A 22,388-nucleotide genomic window follows, 5' to 3' on the forward strand; every position below is an offset into this window, starting at 1 on the left:
AGAAGTAGCTGGAAATAAAGAAAACAAAAGAGCACGGTCATGTCACCTGCTGGGCATTCATAGCCAGGTTTACAAGGTACTCCTTGGGTGTTAGGCAGCCCTGTCTGTGCTGGATCCGGGCAATAGTATCCAGGTGAGCAGGGATCACACTCTTCCAATGATTTTGCACCAGGCTGGATCCTGGAAGTGCCAGCTGGACAAAGGAAAGCATCCCCTTTCCCAGGGCACCAGTATCCAGGGGGGCACGGATAATCCTCAAACGTGGTCAGACCTGTTAGGAAGAGAAATGAATGAAGAAAGGGAGGCTGAATGGCCAGGAGGGGTTCCAGAGAAGGGCTCTTAGCTTGCTGGGAACATGAATTACCTCTCCCTTCCCCTATCTCATCTCAGGAAGTTTTGTAATCAGCTCTAAAGGTGAGAAAGGGCTCGCTTTCACCTGGCACTTACCTGATAAAGGGCAGTGATAGCCTGGAGGACATGGTTGGCAATCCGTCAGGCTCTGAGCTCCTGGGTGCTTGCAGTAAGTTTGCGGAGGGCATTTCTGAGGTGCCAAGAGACTGCTGTGGTCGCTGCCATTGCCTCTGAAGCAATAGTGTCCTGATGGACACAGGTAGGCCTCTGAATCCCCTAACAAGCAGAAAGCAGGGCTTTAAAGAGTCATCTTTTCATTGTAATTGGAACACCTTTCTTCTGTGTCCTCCCTGGGTCCTTCCTAAACTACTGCACACATGCGCACAACCCACCTCCACAATCCAAGCCTCTCTTCTCACAGATATCACACAGGGATATTTGGAGACTGACTGGTAGTGATCCCAGGCTCTCCTACATTTCCAATGTTTTCTGGAACAGCACGTTATATTAACAGTGTTAAATGTCTCTCTTCTCTGCAGACACTAGAACTCATGACTAGAGCGTGTGTCCTACTGCAAGGACTGTTCCACAATGCACTATCTGGTATCAAAGCTAGCCTCACTGGACTCAGGGATACGTACAACCCTCTTGAAAAGCAACTCCCACTCCCTCCCCTCACTCTTTACCCCCGAGTTCCAACCTGCTTTGCACCAGTGGCCTGGTGGACAGGGCAGGCAGTCTTCTCTCTTTGCAGCCCCTGGAACATCTCTAATAGTATTGGCAGGACACGGTATAGGTACCTCAGATCCCTCCAGGCAGTAGAAACCTACAGAAATGGATGGGAAAGAGATGAATGTAAAATATGAAAGCCCTCCAATGGCAAAAATTACTCAGCAAGACCCTTCTGTTGTTGTAGAATAAACATCTACACAGCTTTGGGATGCTGCTCTGCATGTAGAGAGCCGAACCAACAGCCTTCAAACTTTGCTGGACTAACAGTCTAGCACCATAAATTCAAGGTGGCCTTTTTGGTGAGGCACACCTCTTTGTTCTCAAGATATAAAACCAGAGGAAACCAATGAGCAATGACAACTTCAAAAAAGTGACCATAACCTATTACACAAGATAACAGATGCTCTCCAGTTGTTTGGAAGCAAGTCAATATTCTATACTTTAAATACTATTGAGATTCTCACTTACCTGCAGGACACAGCCCTGCACACACCTGACCCCAGCGGCACCCAGACAGGACGCGCCAGGAAAAGCTGTGGCCCTGTGGAGTAGACTGAGAGCTCCCAGCAAGGCAGAAGTATCCAGCAGCACACTTCCCCTCCAGCCGTCCACGCCTGGAGCAGAGAGGACAGTCAGAATTTATATACAATGTACTACTAACGATTTGGTGCAGAAGCAGAGCAAGTATTGATCCAATGAACTCTATGAAGTCTGCAACAAAAAATAAGAACTTCTTACACTGATATGAGACAGAAAATAGACCCATTTTCTCCACTTATAAAAACATGCAGATTACTAGAGCGAGCCAGGCACTTTTGAGTTCAAATTCTGTGAACATGGGCAAATTGCTTCAGATGAAATTGTGGATGACTTTCCACTGGGTTGGACTTTCTGGATTACTTCCACATTTTCACAAATGCTACCCACTGTCTCTTTCAGATGCTTCTTTGTATAGTGACAATGACGTCAGACTGCTTTGAGATGCCTCCCAGAATTCACAGATCCAACACCTCTGTAACCAAAAGCTGTATCTAAGATTATATTTCTTTCCTTGAATGAGAGACTTGTGGTAGAAAAGCTGGGAGGCACTTAGCATCGATTTATCAGCACAAAACAAGGATGCCAAACTGCTTAAGACAAAGTGAAAAAATGCCAGATTGAAATGAATCATAACCTGCAGTAGTGACCAGGTAAGCAAGGCAGGCATTCCTTCTCATTCCAGAGGCCAGTCATATTTGCAGGAGTGAAGGTGCCTTCAGGACACGTGAGAGGAACCCATGTGCCTGAAAGGGAAACCGCAGAGACAATAAAAAACCCTAGGAAGACTGCTGTGATTTGACAGGACTCTAGAAGCGTATCATAGCATAAAAAATGACTCCCAGAAAGCAAGGCAGCAACTATGCCATATTTGCTCATTGCCACCTCCTCATCACCTGGCCTACAGGAAGACACACATTAGGTTTGTACAACTCTAGGATCACAGTGAGGCACACGACATTTGAATCCTTGGCATAACAGGTATGCAAGTTTCAGTGGACCTGTAGGACAGTAAGAATGTGGTGGGCAGCGCTTGGGGTCTCCTGCCACCAGCTCCTGGCAGTAGAATCCTCTCTGGCATGGAGTGCAGGATGCAGAGCCCCTGGCTGGCTGGTATTCCCCAGCAGGGCATGGTGTTGGGTGGGCTGTCCCTGACTGGCAGAAGTGACCCTGGCAATGACAGAGAAAGAAGAGGATTGCATGGAGATGTTGGCAAACTTAGGGTCTGTGTAAAGGGTGAATCCCAGAATTAGCAAAGCCTAAGGCAACACTCCATGCGGATGTAATGAACATTTCAATCAGGCACGTGTGACCCTTTGCCACTGTGGAAAACGGACACCTCCTGCCCAGAGCTAAGACCCACCCCTTTCACTGCCCAGCTGTCACTAAGCAGTACCTTAGGGCAGAGGAACGCTGTGGGGCTGATGGAGCTGAAGTTTGGTGGGCAGTAAAACCCCTCAGTACAAGGTCCTGTTGGAGAACTCAAACCAACGCTAGCACAGAAAGACCCAGGATAGCATGGCACACAGCTCTCTGGGGAGGTACCACCTGAGGAAGAAACCAAAAGTCAAGGCCAGCAAGAGAGGGAGATGAAAGTACACCCAGTACAGTCACAGCATCATCAGCACTTAGTTAAACTGATAACACATTGCCACCATCAGGCCTGGGTGAGGGTACCACTACCCCTCAGTGACCAAGGGGCACCCCCTCACCATGGCTGCCAGCTATGAACTCCCCCATCACTGTGGACCACAGGAGAAACCTGTGGGTGAAGTCACACTCACCTGTGGCATTGTTCAGGGTCCCCACTGGGCAGGCAATTGGGAAATGAGTACCCTCTGGACAATAGTGCCCAAGTGGGCAGGGGCCACTGAGCAGGAACGCAGGTGTCCCATGTGGAATAGCATCAGTGGCTCCTCCTTCACAGTAGTACCCAGCTGAACACAGACCTGCCATGGGAGAACAGAGAGGGTGGCAATTGCCAGCCCATGGTACCATGGTCAGTGAAGAGGCACCTCCTCTAACCCTCAGAAGTAGGCAGATAACTCGGACAACATAAGCGGGAAGCCCATCCTTGTCCTGTTTTACCACTGCTGATATCCTGGGCTGTTCACCTTTTGTTTGCCTTCCCTCCTTCTCTTCAATCTTTGGCCTCTATCACTTCCTTCCTTTACTTGCACTGACCTCATCTGGCATTTGCTTACCTTCTCAATTCTCTAACTGGTTCCTCATATTTTGTTTTCTGTGGAAGGAGTTCTGCCTCTCTTCTTCTCATATGTCCAACCTTTGCATTTTGGCCCAGTGACAACTACTCTGCTTAAACAGGAGGGGAAGGATTTAGGAGGACAGAAACAAGAGCAATAAAAGGGTTAAAAGCAAAGAAAGAGAAAGCAGAAAAAACTAAGGGAGACAAGGAAAGTAATGCCCTAACATAAAAATAACATCCAAGACAAATGCTCTGTTAAAAGAATGAAACAGACAAAAGAAATGACTCATAGGCACAGACCTAGGGAAGAAGGGTGCCCTCCAATAGCCTTTATGACCTCTGTTCACTGACATATGTTTTCTACTTCCTTACATCGTCCAGCCCTGAATCTCCAACCCCTCTGTTGCGGGTGGTCTGTTATTAACCAAAAACTCACCATCAGGTTCCCAGTTAGCATCTCCTCTGCAGTACCTCCCCACTGGGCACAGCCTGCAGGCAGTGGGGGCAAATGCCCCCTCCAAGGCATTCAGTGTCCCCTCAGGGCACGGCAGGGGGACAGCCGTCCGAACTGGACAATAGTAACCTGCACATTGAGAGAGATGAATGAGACACCGCTCAAAAAAGGAAGGAGAAAGAGGTGGGAACACTGAGCTTGCTCTAACTAATAGCATCCCCTGGAGTGAACCACTGCTATGGATCAGCCAGAAAGAGTTGTACAGGCATCCATCATATCTCTTCCCACTCGTATGTTAGGGGTTTTGCTGCACACATGTATTGCTCACCTCTGGGGCAGCCGAGTGGCTCGACAGTGGCAGCACTGCTGCAGGCCATACCAGCTGGGCAAGGGAGGCAGACACTTGCCCCAGGCACAGGGCTGAATGTGCCAGGCTCACAGGGCAGTTCGACCCCAGTGCCCGTAGGACAGTAGAAGCCGCTGGGACATCTGTATCCATGAATCCCATCAGAAGGGCAGGGAGCAGAGTTTCCTCCCAGGCAAACATAGCTGTAGAGAGAAAATCCAGACCTGAAACAGTGAGCTGACAGCCCTGTTTAGAGGCAATAGGTGGGGGAGGCACTAATCAAAACCCAACAGTCAGCACATTAACAAACCCTTGAAAATGCAGTTTGTTTCAGTTTTGCCAACATGTTCTCCCTGTCATCTGGAATTTAGTGCCCACCTGAAAATCCCAGCAAATGGCTTTTTTGCACTAAGCTGACTGGAAAGCGTTCTCATTCTGAAAGGAAAAGCCTTTGAAAACTAAAGCGTTTTTTTACTTCAAAGCACAGGGCCCAAGCGTTCAGTTCCTGCTGTCTTTGCTTAGCCTCCTTTTGTCCCCAGTCTTCTTGTAGGCTTCTGTTTTCATGCCATCTAGTTCTAACATTGAATCTTCCCTTTACCACTTCCCTCCCAACACTCTGCCAGCAAGTAAAGACGAAGAAATATAAAATCTGTTACGGTTAGAGCTGAGCAACAAGGAAGGGAGAGCCATGGTCCCATCGCATGCTGTAGAGAAGGATTCAAACGATGTAGTTTCTGAAGAAGAAACAATTCCTAGTCCTTAAGGCAAAATACTGAGTGCAAAAGGAGCAGCACTGAACAAAAGAACAGCAAAGCTGTTCTTTTGCCTGGAAGCAAGACCTGTTTAGGACTGAATGGGCTATGAGAAGTGATGAATGCTACATGGTAGAGGTGTTGAAAAGCAGCCTGGGCACAGCACAAATTGTACCCTGTTGGAGGCAAGAACTTCACATATTTTGGAAGCTGAGAGTCATTTATAGTCATATAATATTCATTATCACTCAGCCCAGAAAACCTTAGCCAATACTGTTGCAGGCAGGCTATAAAATCTTTCTAGGGTTAAAGGAATTTTTGGGAAGGCTCTAAAATTCAACTGAGAAGTGGCAAATCCCTATTGCTCCCAGGAATTCTGTTTCTGTGGCTAATTATTTTTAGTCATTCCAAATGCAGCCCTTGCTTGTATTCTAAGTTCAGCTTCAACTTCTAGCCAAATTTCGCTGTGGTTTTCTCCACTAGATTCAAGAGCCACCTGCTATCAAAAATCTTTCCCCACAAAAACTCATTACGCTACAGTGAAATTACTTCTAAAATTCTCTTTCACAGACCAAATAAACTGAGTTTCTTTAGCTTCTTGCTACAAGGCATACTCATGAAATGGACAAATACAGGTAACAGCACTTTTCTGCTTACATTATGAAGGCTAGAAATGTTACCTTGTCTCTGGTTATTGCACCACCTTGTGGGAAAAGAGATAAAACACAGAAGAGGAAAAGGATGCCCAGGTCGAATTTTCAGCAAGTATGATTATGAGGCTAAATAAGGGATTTGTAATACACTAAACCTAGAGTGAAAATAGCGAAAAACCATGTACAAGGCTGGGACAGAATGTCAGGCAAACATAAAGGGAAAAGAAATGGCTCTGAAACATCTACTGAGATCACCAAGTAGATGCTGTGTAGCCGACTGGAAGGGGTAAGAACAAAAGTCGTTGTGGTTTAATCAATCTTGAGCGTAAATATTTGCACACAAGGCATTCGACAAGAGACATTCAGGCCCAGTATCTTTTAGTTTGGATGTCCCTCTACTATAACCTGCAGCAATCCTGACGGCTGTATTTTGCCACTAACAAGCAACTGTCTCACCGCACCCTGCGTTACACAGCGATGTCTGGGCCAGATCAGATAATCCTGCCCCACTGCAATACCGTCCGGCTGGGCAGGGCTGGCACTGTTCCTCTGCCTCCAGGCCCACAATGGTAGAGAAGGATCCAGGAGGACAGGGCACGGGATACCCTGTACCGCTGGGGCAGAAATGCCCTACAGGACAGATGTCATTACCAGGCAGACCAAGGCTGGAAGATTCCACCTGTATTAGAAAAATACAGAGCAGAGGAAAAGTGTTCTTGAAAGAAGATTTAGCACAATGTACCACACAGCCAGGTTCTGGAAAGGGCACATAGGACCTGAGTCCTACAAGTCTGCTGCCACTGAAACTAAATGAAGACCACGGCTGGCATAAAAAGGGCACTGGCTGCTGAGGCGTGGCTATCCTATCCCTGATGCCACCTTTTGGAGGAGACAGACAGCATGCTCCAGTGCAATCTACAGAAACGGAGGTCTGGCCAGAATTTATTAGTAGGCAGCAACATATTCCAGCAGACATTAAGAGCAGCACATCACTACATCTGAGGAGCTTTCAAGGGCAGCAGTAAAAGGCAAGAGCAACCCCATAGAGAGCACTAATGCTTGGAAAAATGTTACACCAGAAGCTACAAGATTGTGACAGACCGTTCCTTGTCACTAGGTTTACTGTCCTGCTGCCCGGCACTCACTCACCCTGTGTTTGAAGGGGGCTGGGCTGATGGCTCCCTTGGCACAATGATAACCTGAACTGCAAAATCCAGAAGGCTGTGATAGACCTGGTGCTGAACAATACATGCCTAAAACGAACAGGAAAGCAATCTCAGTGTGAGGGCCTGCACAGAAAATCAGTGCAGGAGTCAATAACATGAAGGATTTTCCTGAACCTTCCCATGTATGCCCCCTGGGTTTCTTGTGCCAAGTCCCTACTTACCTGCTGGGCAGGGCTCACAGTCAGACTCGCTAGTGGTGCCAGTCCTGGGGCCAAAGGTACCCTTTGGACATGGATGCTCTGTACTGAAGTTGGTACCTGGCAGACAGAAGTACCCAGCAGGGCACAGCTCAGGAGTATGTGAACCTAGAATACAAAGAATAGCACCTTGCTCAGGAGATATTACAAGAGGTGACAGGCAATGTCGTTCTCTATCAACATAGTCAGCCTTCCTCCCCCGTTAGTTCAGCCAGACCCAGGACATGGGATTCATTGTGTGTACTTCTGATTCAGTTGCTCACATTCCCACTGCAGTAACTGGAGAGAAACAGCACTTCCAGAGGAACTGCATTTCATCTCATCCTAAGGCAGACATCTAAAAATGAGAAAAATAAATTGCACCTCCGAAGTGCCTCTCTCTCTCTTCATTGACTACAAAGGGAGTACAGAAAACTAGCTCAGATTCGGATGTCTACAAAGGAGCTGTCTACAGTTTTATTAGAGTAATCCCATCTAGAGAGTTCAAGCACACTCGTGCAGCTGTATTTTTTACATTTTTTTGTTGCATGCATGAGCTACCACACAGGGATATCTTCGTTACTCGTATTGTCCTGGGCATGGAGTTTCTTTCCCCAGATAGGAGAAAGATTTGGCTTCAGCCTGCTTGTTCACCTACAGCCTCATAGTCTTTGAAATGTGTTTTGACTTCCATTCTTGGCAGAAACTGATGCACCTGCCTATCCAGTCCAATTCATGTAATAGTGACTTAGTAGAACCTTAACAGAAGAAAGGAAGCTACAGCATTCAAAATCCTTTTTTGTTCCACTAAGTCTAACAGGAAGACTCAGCCCTTAGTGACATGGAATCTCTTTTTACTGCAATACACAGCCCCATCCAGACTCCTCACTTTTGTTAGGCTGTTCACAGAAGAGTCCTGCTGGGCGGAGGTCACAAAAGTCCTTCCTCTCCTGTGACTGGTACGTCCCATGCTTACAGGGTATAGGAAAAGCAGATCCCATGGGGCAGTAAAAGGCTCGTGGACAGCGATAGGGAAAGGGAGTAACTGAAGTCTGGCCAGGTGGGCAGTAGTTGCCTGCAGAACATGGTCCTTCAGAAGTGGTTTTGCCCAGCCTTGCAACAACAAAAGCAAAGCCTTTGCTTTTTCTTTACCAGAACAAAGACAATGGAAACCCTTATATGCTGGAATCATGAAATCCTTCATCATATACCTGTAAGGTGTGTCAGAAAGTACCTATTCTCTGAAGTTCAGCCTCAAACAAAGAACATCTTATCGCACAGGAAAGTCAGTTCTTAATTATATGCCTGGGGGAAACATAGGCTTCCAATTAAAATGCTCAGGCATGATTCTGAGTCTCTCAGTCGTGGTTCCAGGTCTCCTATAAACTCATGTTAGCTCAGTCATTTCCTCCCTGTTGCTTCAGTTCCTCACCTGAGAAAGGAAAAGCCTCTTTGTCTCACAGAAGGTGATGGGTGAATCTGTTACTATCAGTGTGACCGCAAATATTTCAGTGTTGGGGGGAGCAAATAAACAGCTTGTACAGACAGATGGTGAGAACCTCTGAGAAGGAGCAGCTGTCTCAGAGCAGAGACCATGGCTGCTAGCCAGTACCAAGCGCCTGTTTGCCAGGATATTTTGTTTCCCCGAGAGGCCAAAAACATAAAAGACATCTAGAAGAGGTGGCTGAGCCAAGGAAGAAGAAGGTGTAATAGCAAGCAAGAAGTGTTTATGGGTGACCGGAGACTGCTACCGAGAACACAACAGGAGTTTTGGAAGACAAATCATTCAGGGCATTTATACTTAAGTGTACAGCCTGCAGAAACCGTCGCTAACAAAAGATGATGTGTGATACTTATTGAGTTTGTTCCTCCTATATTTGCTAAGGACAAACTTGTAAGAAATAAAGCTGTAGTGAGTGTCTGTCTTGACTCACATTGCATAACCCCCCAGTTCCCAAATACACCAGCAGAAACTCACCATTGCAGAAGTATCCAGCTGGGCAGAGCTGACAGTCTGTTGACTGCCATTTCCCACTGTCAGGGTTGAAGCTTCCAGGGCTGCACGGGATTGGGGATTCAGAGCCTTCAGGACAGTAGAAGCCAGGGGGGCAGTGATTATGATCTGGCTGTGTGGATCCAAGACCACAGAAATACCCAGCGTAACATGTTCCTGCAAGAAAGAAAAGCTTCAGCATTTGTTTAAGCAACCAGAAACATAAAAAAAAATCCAAACTGGGAGACAAAAAATGTGTTAGATGCATGCAATACACACCAGAAACACTGGCCAGGCCTTCTCCTTGGCAGAACTTTCCCCCAGGGCAGGGCAAACAGGCATTACGGTAAACCATCCCAGACTGAGGTAAAAACGTGCCAGTGGGACATAGCTCTGGCTTGCTGCTACCTGGTGGGCAGTAATGGCCTGCTGGGCAAAGGTTGCCTGCCTCATCGTTAACAGGATTGGGTATACGTGCCTTTGAAGTGCAGTAATACCCAGGCAAACAGGGACCGGTTGGGGACGAGAGTCCTAAAGAAAAGAAGCATAAAGTGAAATAAGCCAGTGGCACTACATAAATCACAGCTTCTGGACTAAACCAACCAGACAAACCTTGTCATCACAACGACTTCAGAGTCTACTGGCCTGTGACTAGCTCTGTTACTTAAAAGTTCGATCTACGATCTCCACATTTATTTACACAACTGATTACCAGACAGCAAAAGGTCTAAACAGCTTTCTAGATCACCTTTACAGAAGGGGCTGATCGGTACTGGTCTTTCCACTAAGAGACAACCAAGCACGAATGAGTCCTAGAACCCAAGCTGCTCGGCTTTTGGTTTCATCATCTCTGCTAAAACAACAGCACCTTAATCTGCCTCTTTAATTAAACTTAAAAAAAGATAGTTTGTAAAAATCTTTAAAACTGAGCACAAAGAATCTCTACCCAAGGAGACCCAGAGATCATTACAAATGCTACTTAAAAGTCACATGAACTGCATACAGAAGAACACTTGACCCATTGGTGGATCTTTTTGACTCTCCTAGATACAAAACAGCCTAGGATTGTATTTGATCCATACGTGATTCCTACCTGCACTGGCACAAAATTTGCCTCCAGGACAAGGCTTGCATTCCCTAGGATTTCCCAGTCCAGTCTGGTTACTGTAGGTGCCCTCTGGGCATGGGTACTGATTGGCAGCTTTTGTTCCCGACAGGCAGTAATATCCTGCTGGACATTCTATTGGTTTGACCACGCCACGTGAGAAGTTTTCTTGCAGATCACCTCGGTGGCCCTTTGGGGCACAGAACCTACCAAAAAAACCCCACGTCTTGCCTCAGCCCATGCTCTCCCTCTGTTCTGCCAGAGACTAAGAAACTTTTTCTGTGCAACAGTGACATTCTAAGACTACATAGAAAACAGAAGACAAATTACTTGAAAGGAAACAACTGGAGAGCTGAGATGCAACCCATCACGACCATTTTGTCCATCCCAGCAGACAGACCTACCAGGACGGATTTTCTACGATACATGGGTCACGGTACAGAAAATGACACAGTAAACGGAAAGGCAATTCGGAAACAGAAACAAGAAAACCAGCCTTGTGTATCAAAGGATGCAACACACAGATCTGCCTAAGACAGAGGGAAATACACACGCTAATTCCCAAGGAAAGCATCCAGAGGAAGGAGCAAATCCATTTCACTTACATTCCTGCTGGGCATATTTCACACTGGCTTTTACCAGCCTGGTCCTGATATTTTCCAGAGGGACAGGGTATGGGCTCTGGGCTGCCAGTGGGGCAATAGTGACCCACAGGACACAAATAGTCTAGGAGCAAAAAAAGAAATACACTTCTAACGTCACTGCTCTGCTTATGTCCTGAACAGCTTTATAGTGCCATTAGGGGAAGCATCACCACAAATGTAGAACTGGAAGATTTAATAAGATAAAAGGTTTATAAGGGGAAAAAAAACCACCCTGGTTTTGTTAAAAGCATTGCTAAACACAGATTTGAGCAGTGCAGACCCATGCGCTGCACTCCGAACACCAACTTTACGTATCACTGAACCAGGCTTTCAATTGAACAGCCATGCAGACGTTGCCCTTAACAGCTCCCAGAAAGCTGAACAGGCTGCAGCCTCTCTGCACTGTCACATGGTTCACTAACTTCTTTTTCACAGAGGCACCTGTATGTTTCCAATACATCAGGATTTAAGTTACACTTATCCCTACATCATCATCCTTATGAAAGGGAGGATAGACAATTGTATATAACCTCTCTCTGTAGCTCTAACAAAGGTGAAAATATCACAAGGAACCTCTCTCTCTGTAGCTCTTTCTAACAAAGGTGAAAATATCACAAGGAATAAACTCCTCTTGGGATATTTTTCAGCTTTTTTTTTTGCCTTGGTAAAATCCCCTATATTTTCTACTATATTTACACACAATTACCCACTACTTAACCTGTGTTACTTTAAAAAACGTTTTCCAAAAATTATTCCATCTAAATCGCTAGTCATTTCAAACGTAACTTGAAACTGTAAGTAAAGTCAGATTTTAAGATCTTCTTGCCACTGCAGCTCCAGTAGGTAAAGAATAACCCCCAAGATTGCCTACCTGAATGCTGGGCTGACGCAGAGCCCTCTGGGCAAAACCATCCTCCTTTACACAAGCCCTCCGGGGAGCTCTGGCCATGCTGCGAACAGAACCACCCTGGGAAGCAAGCCTGGCAATCCTGTGGTGACTGTCCACCACGATGAGCCAAAAAGGAGCCTGAAAATAAAAAGCCACCAAAAGCACATTCTCACATCATCCTAGACCCCGCTGGAAGCAGCTATGGGTAGAAGCACAAGCTGCTCACGCAGTAACTTTCTAGCTACAGTAGCCCCACCCGTGTCTTGCAGGAGATGCCAAAAGGATGCTGGCTGGAAGGAATTCAAAGGGGGTACAGTCCCCAGCACTCCCTTAGGAGAGTAGATGACAATCTTCCTATAAGAGGGGTCTGTATGAGGTTGGTCTTGAGTACTGGCTGAGGTGAATTCCTATTTATTTCTAGTCTGGACTGAGCAGTGCAATCACATGCTTTATGTAACTACAGATTTAACCCAGGAAAGAAACAAACGTTCCACAGTCTCTCTCATTCAACTTAATCCTTCGTTAATGAACGGTGATGTTAAAGGACAGCTCTCACCGTGCAGGGAAGGCGGCAGAGGCTTTTATACATGCTTGGCTGCGTGAAGTCTCCTACAGCAGGGCTCAGCAAAGAGCATTCCCCGCCTCCCCGCCCCCCCCCAGCTGCACAGCAGCATATAGACCACAGACTGAGGCTCCAGGGGAAGTTTTGCAATTACTGTCTGAATGCACATTTAGGACTGATGTTTCCAATACAACAGCACTGGATTAGAGGCTAAGCCTTCGTGCTGATAGCAGCTGTCCTCTGGGGAACATAAAGGCATGCTTCAGCAAAAAGAAACAAGGGGCTGGCAGAAGAATGGCACAGACCCAGGCCAGCTCAGCAGCTCACTGGACGCTGGGAAGACAAACGATAGCATGTAGCAGCTGCCACCAAACCTACCTGGGGGACATGGAGATGGAGAAGAACTCCCTGCAGGACAAAAGTGGCCTCGAGGACAAATGTTCCCCACTGCTCCATCCATAGGGTTTGGGAGCGTGGAGCCCCCCGTGCAGTAGAAGCCAGCCTCACAGGGACCTGATGGAGCTGCGAGCTCTGCAGTTGCACAGTACAAACCTGGTGCAGGGGGGCAGAAGCAAGGCCATCGTTTAAGAAACACCAGAACCAAACAGTCACAGCACAAGACTGGGATTGCCTACTGATCCCGGTAAAAGGGAAAAGAGTACATATGTACAAAAAACCCAATCCAAGCCAAAAAACTTGTGCAGAGAGAAAGACTCTTCTCCTACCTGGAGTGCAGGGAAGAGGAAGAAATGAACCAGCAGGACAAAAGGTTCCTGCCTGGCACAATCCAACAGGTCCAAAAGCTGAAGCTGCCATGCCTGCTAATGGAAAAGACACAGACTGAGTTGAAACGTAAGAATTGCAAGCCCTGTATCTTATCTAAAGAGCTCAGGAAGAACAGAACTAGAGCACTGAATTAAGGAAAGTAAAAAGGGAAAGTAAGCCATCCTGAACCTGGCTGGGTCCTTTAGGTGACTGCAATACCACCTCCTCAATAATAATAATCATCACGCTTTACCATTCCCCTTCATACCAGAGTAATTTCCAGGAAACACTGGTTTGCTTGACGTGGATCCAGGTGGACAAAACCATCCAGGCATGCATAGTCCATCTGGTCTTGCTAGGCCTGGCTTGGAACAGACCCTTCCAGGAGGACATAGCTGGCACTTGGAAGCATCCCAGATATTTAAAGCTTCACTGTAGGTTCCAGGGGGACAAGGATACTGTGTGGCAAATTCTGTATTCCTGGGGCAATAGTGACCTAGGAAAGAAAAGACAGGTTTCATAAAGGTTAACACATGCTGGTAATAGCCTAGGAAGAACCCCCAACCTGCACACATAGCATTCTCTTCATCGCCTTCTGAGAAGGACTGATCCCAAGCTATTATGGTGGGTCCACCTTACAATTTATCGCTACTCTCCGATAGCTACGTCACATTGGGTGCATGAAACGAAGCTGACCAGGCATGAGGATTAGCAATAGTTTTAATACCACGTACTTTTTAAATGTGAAGATCTTTAAGTGTTTGATAAAGGTCTACTGTCAAAACTGTTTGCTCCATTTACGATTTTCCACATTCAGACAGGAACTGAATCCCAAAGAGCTTAAGTACTTTGACCAAGGTCATTGATCCGTCCAGTGGAAGAGATTTGTGGCTCATGCAACCCAGTCCAATGACAAATCTACTCCAAATAGCCGTGGGGGCATCTGATAGTCCCTTAAACAAAATTTACCAGAATGAGTAGGTGCAATCACACTCACCTGCAGGGCAGTCTGTGTAGTTTGTGGAAGCAGCTGTGCAATAAAAGCCTTCTGGGCACTCCAAACACTGTGCCATACTCCAAGATGGGCTATAACTCCCTGCAGGGCACGGCTTGGCTCTGCTGCTCCCCACCACGCAGTAATGTCCAGGTGGACATGGTCCGCCACTGACTGTTGTCTTTGAAGAAAAACACCATAGCTACCATCTACAAACTCAAAAGGGTGGCCTTGCAAAAAGATCTATGTCAGATACTAAAGGTGAAGAGAATGAGACATGTAGTATGAAATCCTATGCTCATCCCTCAGTCTTTAAGGCTGCCCACCTATCCTTTTCCAAAATAAGGCATCAGAATTCTGTGCCTGACAAATCTTGCTGGGCTGGCCATCTGGAAGATAGCACCAGCCTTTCTTCATTCGTAGTCCGTAGAGAGCTGCGGCATAAAACCAGTATCTTCTTGAGTTATCATCTTAAAAATTTTTTATTGTATTTTGCCTAGGAGGAGGGCTGACAGATGCAGTATTCTAATCAAACTCATGCATTCCCAACATCTGTAATTTTAATCTGATACGGCATTCCACTCTGTTTTGCAGCATCAATATGCAAAGATAGAACTATTTTTGGTCAGCTTTGAGATGTAAAAGCTGAAAGGAGGCCAAGTATATTTTGCTCTCTCTAGCCCCTTCCACTATCAATAAACCAGAAGTACCTGATACAGAAGGTAATGTAGTAAGGGAGAGTTTAATACAGGGCAAAAGAACTAAGGTGACCTTATGGTCTTCAGTTCCACAGATATGACATTTTACATTACTTGCATCACAAGCACAGCTTACCGTGGGAAGTTTAGGAGAAATGGTTCCTCCACTACAGTAGAATCCAGCCTCACATAATCCAGTTGGAGACACAAGTCCAGTCCCATTGCAGAAATACCCTGAAATTAAGAGAGACCACAAAAGGACCATAATGATATTGGTCACACGAGACAGACAACAGCAAGTACGTAATGAGGAAATAATCACTGAAGTATCATGTTTGCTGTTCCCACATCTATTCAACTGGAGATGCTTTCACTGAGAGTAGCTGCAAGTACAGAGCTTACAGGCCTGAACAAAGAGCACTCCTTCTATCACCTCTTAAGTACGAAAGCATATAGAGAAAGGGTGGAAAGGGAAGCTCACAGCACAGAAGTTTGCACTTCACTGTGAGTATCCTCCTACATGGAAAAGTGGCAGATTTAGTCTATGCTCCACCTAACATCTCTCTCCAAGAAAGCAGTTGTTCACGATTGCCTGCTCTAGAACCACAAAGTTTCTCAGGAGCCCTAGAAAACCTAGTGTCTGGCTAGAGTCTCGTTATTCCTTTCCTTCAATAGTGTACCTGCATCACAAAGGAGACAGTCCTCGATCCCAGTATTCCCAGTTGAGTTGCTATAATAACCAGCAGGACATAGCTGCGGAAAGGCAGAGCCCATAGGACAGTAAGTTCCCTTCGGGCATGCGTTCCCCAGAAGACCATCTGTAGGTGTTGGACTAGAAACACCTCCGCTGCAGTAGAACCCAGCCAAACAGGGTCCTGTAACACGTGACTGCCCCGCAAATGCACAGTAATGCCCTGAGAAAGCAAAGCAATGCCATTAGTACTGGCAGAAAAAAACCAGAAAGGTACTTCAGAGAGCAAGCTACATACATACACAATTTGCCCACTGAACCACTGAAGCTCAAGAACACTCAAATACACATTTTCCTACATTCTCCTGCCACCATCCTGAAACATGCTTATTTGCTGTTTACCTGGGTCACAGGGGGTGCAGTGAGACATCAGGCTGCTTCCAGTCTGTGGGTTGTAAGTCCCCTTAGGACATGGGAACTGAGTTGCAGAAGCAGATCCGGTAGGGCAGTAATGGCCAGCTGAACAGTTATTCTCCAAAAAGGAAGAGGAATTTTGGGGGCAGAAGAATCTGGTCCAAAGAGATTTAAAAAAAGAAAGAATAAAAAAATAAATTTTCTAGCAATATTCTATCCACGAATGCCTGAATAACTTAATGGTGGGGCTAGCTAGTCTAGTGTAGCTGCAGCACTGTGCTGTAATGACTGCAAGAGACCTACTTATGCGTATTACTACATTCTTAGTTGTCCCCTCCTATGCCAAATTGATGGCATAATTGCAAAAGCCACAGAGACATAATTTTCTTAACTTGAGTCATAACACATCCAGGCTGTGACTCATCAACTTGTAAAAGTTAATCAAGGTCAAATCCAGTCAGTAATTGGAGATGAATCCCCCAAGGAAAAGCCAGTCAGCATCAGGTGATATACAAGATCCTCTTCCCCTTCAACAGGCCTATGCCAGCCTGTTGCCAAGGGAACCATCTATTACTTCAGACATGGAAAAAGTTTATGGTGCCAATGGTTTCCTTGCTCAGAATAGCCTTCTGATCTAAATTCCCTTCCAGTGTAGTTGTACCTGGGTTTAGGACTTTGCCTGGTTCCATAATCAACTATATAGTGTTGCTAAACAGAGCTCAATAGGTGCTCTGTTTTCTCACAGAGACAAGTGCTTTTCAGTGGTAAAATAACTCATTTTCCCACCACACACTGCTCCACGATGACTGGATAAACAATTATTTCCAGTAGTCCCTTACTCACAGGTACAATGCTAAGCTCACTGTCTCAACTCTTACCCTTTAGGACAGGGGAGGCAGCTGGCTTGCCTTTGTGACGGGTTATAGGACCCTGCTGGACAAGCAATTGGAAGAGCTGTGCCCTTGGGACAGAAATACCCTGGAAAAGAAAGAACAGATCAGAATCAGCAGTCTTTAGAAAATCAAAGACAAAACTGATGTTTAAGTAGGACCTTAACTCACCCTGGGGACATGGCTGTGGCTTCTCACCAGAGACACAGTATTCACCCTCTGGGCAAGCATGGCACTTCTCTCCATGGATGTGTGGCATGTAGGAGCCAGGGGGGCACGGCACTGGACTCCTGGATCCAAGAGGACAAAAATGACGGACTGGACATGGAGCTCCTGAGAGGCCATCAGTGGGTGTTGGGGTCTGGGCCCTAGTGACGCAGTAGTACCTGCAGCCGTAAATATAGGAACATAACTCTTTATTTCAAAAGGGTAAAGGAGACCCCTTATAGAACACCTCTTCTTTCAACACAGTACATAAAAGTGTTCACTCGTCTACTTACCCTGGGCTGCAGTGTCCTGAGGGGGCCCTTTGCCCAGAGCTATTGCAGTAATATCCCCCAGGGCAAGGCCAGCACTCCTGCAAACTCCTACTGCCTTCACTGCCAGTCCATGTGCCAGGAGGGCACTGTAATGGAAGTGGTGCACCTGGCAAAAATCAAGAGCACCAGAGTGAGGAAATGCCACCTCATGCTTTCCGTGAATTAGAGAAACATTATGCGCTAGCAAAGCACCCTACCTTCAGGGCAATAATGACCAGGAGGACAAGGCAGTCCTGATTCTCCATCTTGGGGGTTTCTTACTCGGGCACCACTTTTGCACCAAAATCCCTCAGCACAATCTCCTAGAAAACAGAACAACATATACAAAATACACGACTATATTAAAATCATAGGCACATAAACACAAATTTCACAATACACAATGAAGTACACTCATTTGCTACGCCATCATGCAGAGCCACTGCCAGTCTGCAAATCTGTGACGTAATGGTCATCAAGCAGAGGAGCTGCTTGTAACCGTAAGGAGTGCAAAATTGGTAGCAGATGCCAAACTGACTGTTCCGAGGTAGGGAAGCGCTTAGCTCTGACTGAGCACTGCCTTCACATTTGGGCAAGTACTTAAGCATACATTTCTCTTTGTGCACATATTCAACACATCCTTAAGCGAAGCCTGAAATGTTAAGAATTTTATAGAAGTGCTTTGATGAATTAGGGCCTTCATCTATACAGGACAAGGAGCAACAAAAAATCATCAGCGCAAATGTGAAAAAAGAATCTTGAAAAAAAAATGGAGAGATATAATTGCTGAGTACTTTGCCCTCTCTTTCTCTGCTAAGCCTAATCAGATGCACATCAATTACGTGAAATAATTAGTTCTTTGGGAACTAAGCTGAAAAAACAAACTAATCCCAAAAAGAACGCCAGACGGGTTTGACACTGGAAAACTCCCCACTGGATTTTCTGATGAGGTAGTTTCTGCAGTCCTTCTCTCAGTTCTTGCTTAGAAAAAAAGAATCTTTTTCTTTCTCAGGAAGTTCTTGACAAGTAAAACTGGACAGTTCACCTTAGCTGAGATCAGAACCCTAGAGTCCTAACTCCAATCCCTGGCACTAGCCATCAGCTATTGACATGACTCTCTACCAGTAACGAACAGGCTCAGAACAGCAATATACCTGTTGGGGCAACAAGTCCGGAGAATTCACAGTATTTTCCTGGTGGGCATCTTTGACATTCCTTGATAGTTTTCAGTTTTTGCCTTGGTCCAAACGTTCCTGCAGGGCAGCTGTACTGAGTGCTCCTGTTTGTCCCTGGTGGGCAGTAAAACCCTTGCGGGCATGGGTAAAGGGTAAAATCAATAACTGGCCCTTGCTGGTTGTCACAGTAATAGCCTGCGGTGAAGACAGAGGAAAGAAAGCTAAATTAGTCACTGAGAGATACTAGCTATTGAAGTGCTGCTCATGAGAAGAGAACAGGTTCTGCCAGGCATACAAAAGACCTCACTGGCCACTCAAAAAAAAAAAAAAAAAAAAAAAAATCTACTGCTGACCTTAAATTACTGTTGATCTGAATCACACTCCTGCTGGGACAAATACACATCAAAGCTTTCCACTTGCTGCACTCTTTAGAAGGAAATTTACCACCCAGTGGTCCCCAGAACACAGGACAAAACTTACAGGTGGCACAGGAAAAAACACTTAGGGACACAGCATTGATCTTTCTGTTTCCCTTCAGTTACTGAAACCCTTCAAATAAAGTTTTCCCACTGAAAAGAGTTTTTCCTTTGCCAATATTTTAATTGTTCAGAATACGCAGACGTTACCATTTCTGCTTTCACATCTGAATTGCTTTAAGCTCTAATGGCCTTTTCACACAGAGCCAGAAATTATTCCTTCTCCAGTCAAGAGAAGGAAACCACCAAGGTAGGCAGCAAGTCTCTAAAGTTTCATCCATAGGAAGGCTCAAGAGTCAATAATAAGCAGCCATCTCTTGTGTGAGGGATGCACACAATAACATTTGGATATTGTGAAAAATGTGACTCTTGTTTTCTGGATGCCTGTACAGTCTACAGCACCTCTCTGACTTCTGTCAGATCTCCCGGCAGGGAAATTACTTTTCCACTCTAAAACAGTGACTCCCAGAAAGACACGGATTTTGAACTTGTCCAATACACAAAAAAACATGCTCCTTTGAGCATGTCCTCAGAGAACATGCTCAATCTGCACTGCAGTTTATTCACGACTTACCTTCCCAGCACTCCCCAGTTGGCGCACTGAGGCCAGGTACCTCGCAATAGAAGCCAGAGGGGCAAGGCTGGCACTCAGTAAGTGTTGTCCTCCCTAGCAGGCTGGAAAAGGTGCCAGCTGGGCAGAGCTTGGGTTCTGCTGATGCTGCAGCTGTGAGAACAGAAGCAAGACAGAGAGAAATGAACAATAAAAGAATGAATGAGATCGCTGCATTCAGGGGTTGGACGAACGCACAGCAATGTGGAAACAGTATCGGCAAAGTCTTATTTTTCACTCATAGATCAAACAGTGCCGCATGGGAGAGGACAGACATAATTAGCTTCATTTAATTCTCATTCTAAAGACAGACGAGTTGAGGCTTGAGACAAGTATGTCACTTACCACTTTCAAAGAACAGGCCAGGGGAAGAACTAGGGGAAGAATGTGGCACTTTGTGCACTATGGTCAGACCCTAGCAAGCTGGCGACCATGCTCTCAAAATCACCCATCAGTGTTTCAGATACTATATGACTATTATGTGAAATGAAATTTTTAGTCCTGATTGATGCTGGATACTTACTGCAGTAAGTCCCCACAGGGCAGATATTCCCAGTCACGCCATCTGTTGGTTTAGGGAGAGCTGCTCCGCCTTTGCAGTAAAACCCAGCAGTACACTCCCCACTGGGGACAGACAGACCTGGAAGAAAGAGAGAATAACGGCACTCAAAGCACTAAGACAAAGGGAGAAAAGCAGGAAAAAAAAATCACTCACAGCCTCCCTCTGGGAGACACCAAAGGCATCTTGCAAGCACCATTACAGCTCTACGGAAGCATCAGGGTAAAAGAAGCTCCTATTTAACACACTGAAAGAATACCGAAACGACAGAAAAAAGAGTAGGAGAAAATGAAGCAGCAGGCAGCATCCCAGAGCCTGCAGATGCAGAGAATACAGTGGAGTCTGACAGGAGACCCTGATCCTCCATGTCTAGGAACCTACAATGACACGTGTTCATACCGGTCCTCTGAAGATGGGAACATGGCCACAGAGGCAAAGTGGCTCAACTCAGGGTCACACAGCAAATGCTGGGCAAAGTTAGGTTTATCACCTAGAAGCAGAACTTAGCTTTAGGGTCCTCTAATGAGATCTTAAATAGCAAGCATTTCCTCGTCCACACAATGCCTTTAATTTAACTCCCCTCAAAACAGATCACTCCTCTTCTCCAAAGAAACTAACCTGAGGCATTGCAGTAAAAACCTGGAGGGCAAGGAAGAGGCTCCGGGCTTCCTTTGGGGCAATAGAAACCAGCTATGCACTTTCCTCCAGTGGCAGTGGCTGGACAGAGGCAGTTGGCATTGGTGTAGTTATCCAGATCAAAAGGCTGTGAGGTCCAAGCAGCTGAGATGCAAAACCAACCTGAGAACAGAAAACATGACTGAGAAGCTCTAGCAATGATAGAGCCCCAGAAATCATCATGCAAGTGAATCAAGCAAACAGACTGGAAAAGCTGTGGTAGAAGCTGCAGGATATAAGCATCAGCCTCCCAAACATACTGCCCCCAAGTGCTGTACAATACAACAGCCAAACAGATCCAGACTCACCGGCATCACACTTGCCTGAGGCAGCTGTCAAGTTCTCCTTCCCACAGTAGTGCCCAGGTGGACAGGGCAAGCAGCTATCCAAGCTCTGTGTCATGGGATCAGGGTTATAGTAGCCCCGGGGACAGGGAAACTCAGTAGCAAACCTGGTTCCTTTGGAATAAAGAGAGCAAGAATCTTTCAAGGACTATAAAGACTATCTTGGCTATTAATCCTGCTGTATCACTTCATGTCATCTTTGCCAGTTTCTTTCATTGCTTGTCTCCACAGTGCACAGCTTGCCCTTCATGGCCAAGGCAGTCTCTGGGCACTGTTTAGCTTGCTTGTGAGGAGGTTAAGCAACAGCCGTATTTAGGCTTTAAAAGCCTAAATACGGTCTTTTTTTCCGTGAAGAACCAGACTGACACTTAAACGTTTTTGTTCACAGAGATCACTTCTTGCCTTTAAGAAGAAGGATGTTTCAGCCTGGCCAATGGATTGCCTCGTCCCCTGGGCCCATCTCACCTTTGGGGCAGTAGAAGCCAGCTGGGCAAGGATTCATACTATAGCTGGTGGTATTTTCTGGGCAGTAGTAGCCTGCAGCACAAGGGAAGCACACAGCTTGTCTAGTGAGGTTGTTGTAAGTGCCTGCAAGGCAGGGTAAGGGAAAGCTCGTTCCTTCTGGGCAGAAGTGGCTCACGGGGCAAGGGCCTCCTTTCTCCCACATATCTAGGACACAGAAAGAAGAGACGTGGCCAATAAAAGGGAGCTGCTGAGGGAGAGACAATGCCAGCAAAGGGAGCTAACAACCCACTGATGAGGATCTTGTCTTCTCTGGGATCCCAGAAGACAGATCAAGAGGATGCTCAACACAGTAACTAGAATGACCACCATATCCCAGCTTTGGAATTATTCAGTGCGGTGTCACCATATCTCCTCCCTCCTTGCTTCACAGGCAAAGCCACAACGAACCACATTTAACAGTTCAGCTTTCTAAACACGCTACATATACC

The 22,388-nt window shown here is 46.1% G+C and overlaps 1 protein-coding gene across 1 annotated transcript in view; it reads right to left on the minus strand.

Annotated features, from left to right (window-relative positions):
• The window catches only part of LOC104318331 (zonadhesin-like), a 35,814-nt gene extending 14,272 nt beyond the window's left edge, over positions 1-21,542 (minus strand). The window contains exons 1-34 of the mRNA XM_069788113.1: positions 21,400-21,542; positions 21,035-21,214; positions 20,381-20,497; positions 19,822-19,971; positions 18,751-18,966; positions 17,815-17,919; positions 17,579-17,723; positions 17,250-17,464; positions 17,067-17,166; positions 16,177-16,343; positions 15,764-15,997; positions 15,220-15,317; positions 14,389-14,566; positions 13,660-13,887; positions 13,352-13,447; positions 13,005-13,178; positions 12,047-12,202; positions 11,137-11,257; positions 10,520-10,737; positions 9,706-9,957; positions 9,412-9,603; positions 7,419-7,562; positions 7,181-7,284; positions 6,493-6,710; positions 4,609-4,829; positions 4,263-4,409; positions 3,405-3,569; positions 3,017-3,168; positions 2,622-2,790; positions 2,258-2,366; positions 1,552-1,697; positions 1,052-1,177; positions 448-627; positions 47-271 (exon numbers count right to left, since the gene is read on the minus strand). Coding sequence (XP_069644214.1) covers positions 47-271; positions 448-627; positions 1,052-1,177; positions 1,552-1,697; positions 2,258-2,366; positions 2,622-2,790; positions 3,017-3,168; positions 3,405-3,569; positions 4,263-4,409; positions 4,609-4,829; positions 6,493-6,710; positions 7,181-7,284; positions 7,419-7,562; positions 9,412-9,603; positions 9,706-9,957; positions 10,520-10,737; positions 11,137-11,257; positions 12,047-12,202; positions 13,005-13,178; positions 13,352-13,447; positions 13,660-13,887; positions 14,389-14,566; positions 15,220-15,317; positions 15,764-15,997; positions 16,177-16,343; positions 17,067-17,166; positions 17,250-17,464; positions 17,579-17,723; positions 17,815-17,919; positions 18,751-18,966; positions 19,822-19,971; positions 20,381-20,497; positions 21,035-21,214; positions 21,400-21,493 — 5,542 coding nt within the window. The 5' untranslated portion in view covers positions 21,494-21,542. The remainder of the gene's footprint in view (positions 1-46; positions 272-447; positions 628-1,051; positions 1,178-1,551; positions 1,698-2,257; positions 2,367-2,621; positions 2,791-3,016; positions 3,169-3,404; positions 3,570-4,262; positions 4,410-4,608; positions 4,830-6,492; positions 6,711-7,180; positions 7,285-7,418; positions 7,563-9,411; positions 9,604-9,705; positions 9,958-10,519; positions 10,738-11,136; positions 11,258-12,046; positions 12,203-13,004; positions 13,179-13,351; positions 13,448-13,659; positions 13,888-14,388; positions 14,567-15,219; positions 15,318-15,763; positions 15,998-16,176; positions 16,344-17,066; positions 17,167-17,249; positions 17,465-17,578; positions 17,724-17,814; positions 17,920-18,750; positions 18,967-19,821; positions 19,972-20,380; positions 20,498-21,034; positions 21,215-21,399) is intronic.
• Between the last annotated feature and the right edge of the window lie 846 nt (positions 21,543-22,388).

Source organism: Haliaeetus albicilla, chromosome 7 (genome assembly GCF_947461875.1).
Source record: "Haliaeetus albicilla chromosome 7, bHalAlb1.1, whole genome shotgun sequence".
NCBI lineage: Eukaryota > Metazoa > Chordata > Aves > Accipitriformes > Accipitridae > Haliaeetus > Haliaeetus albicilla.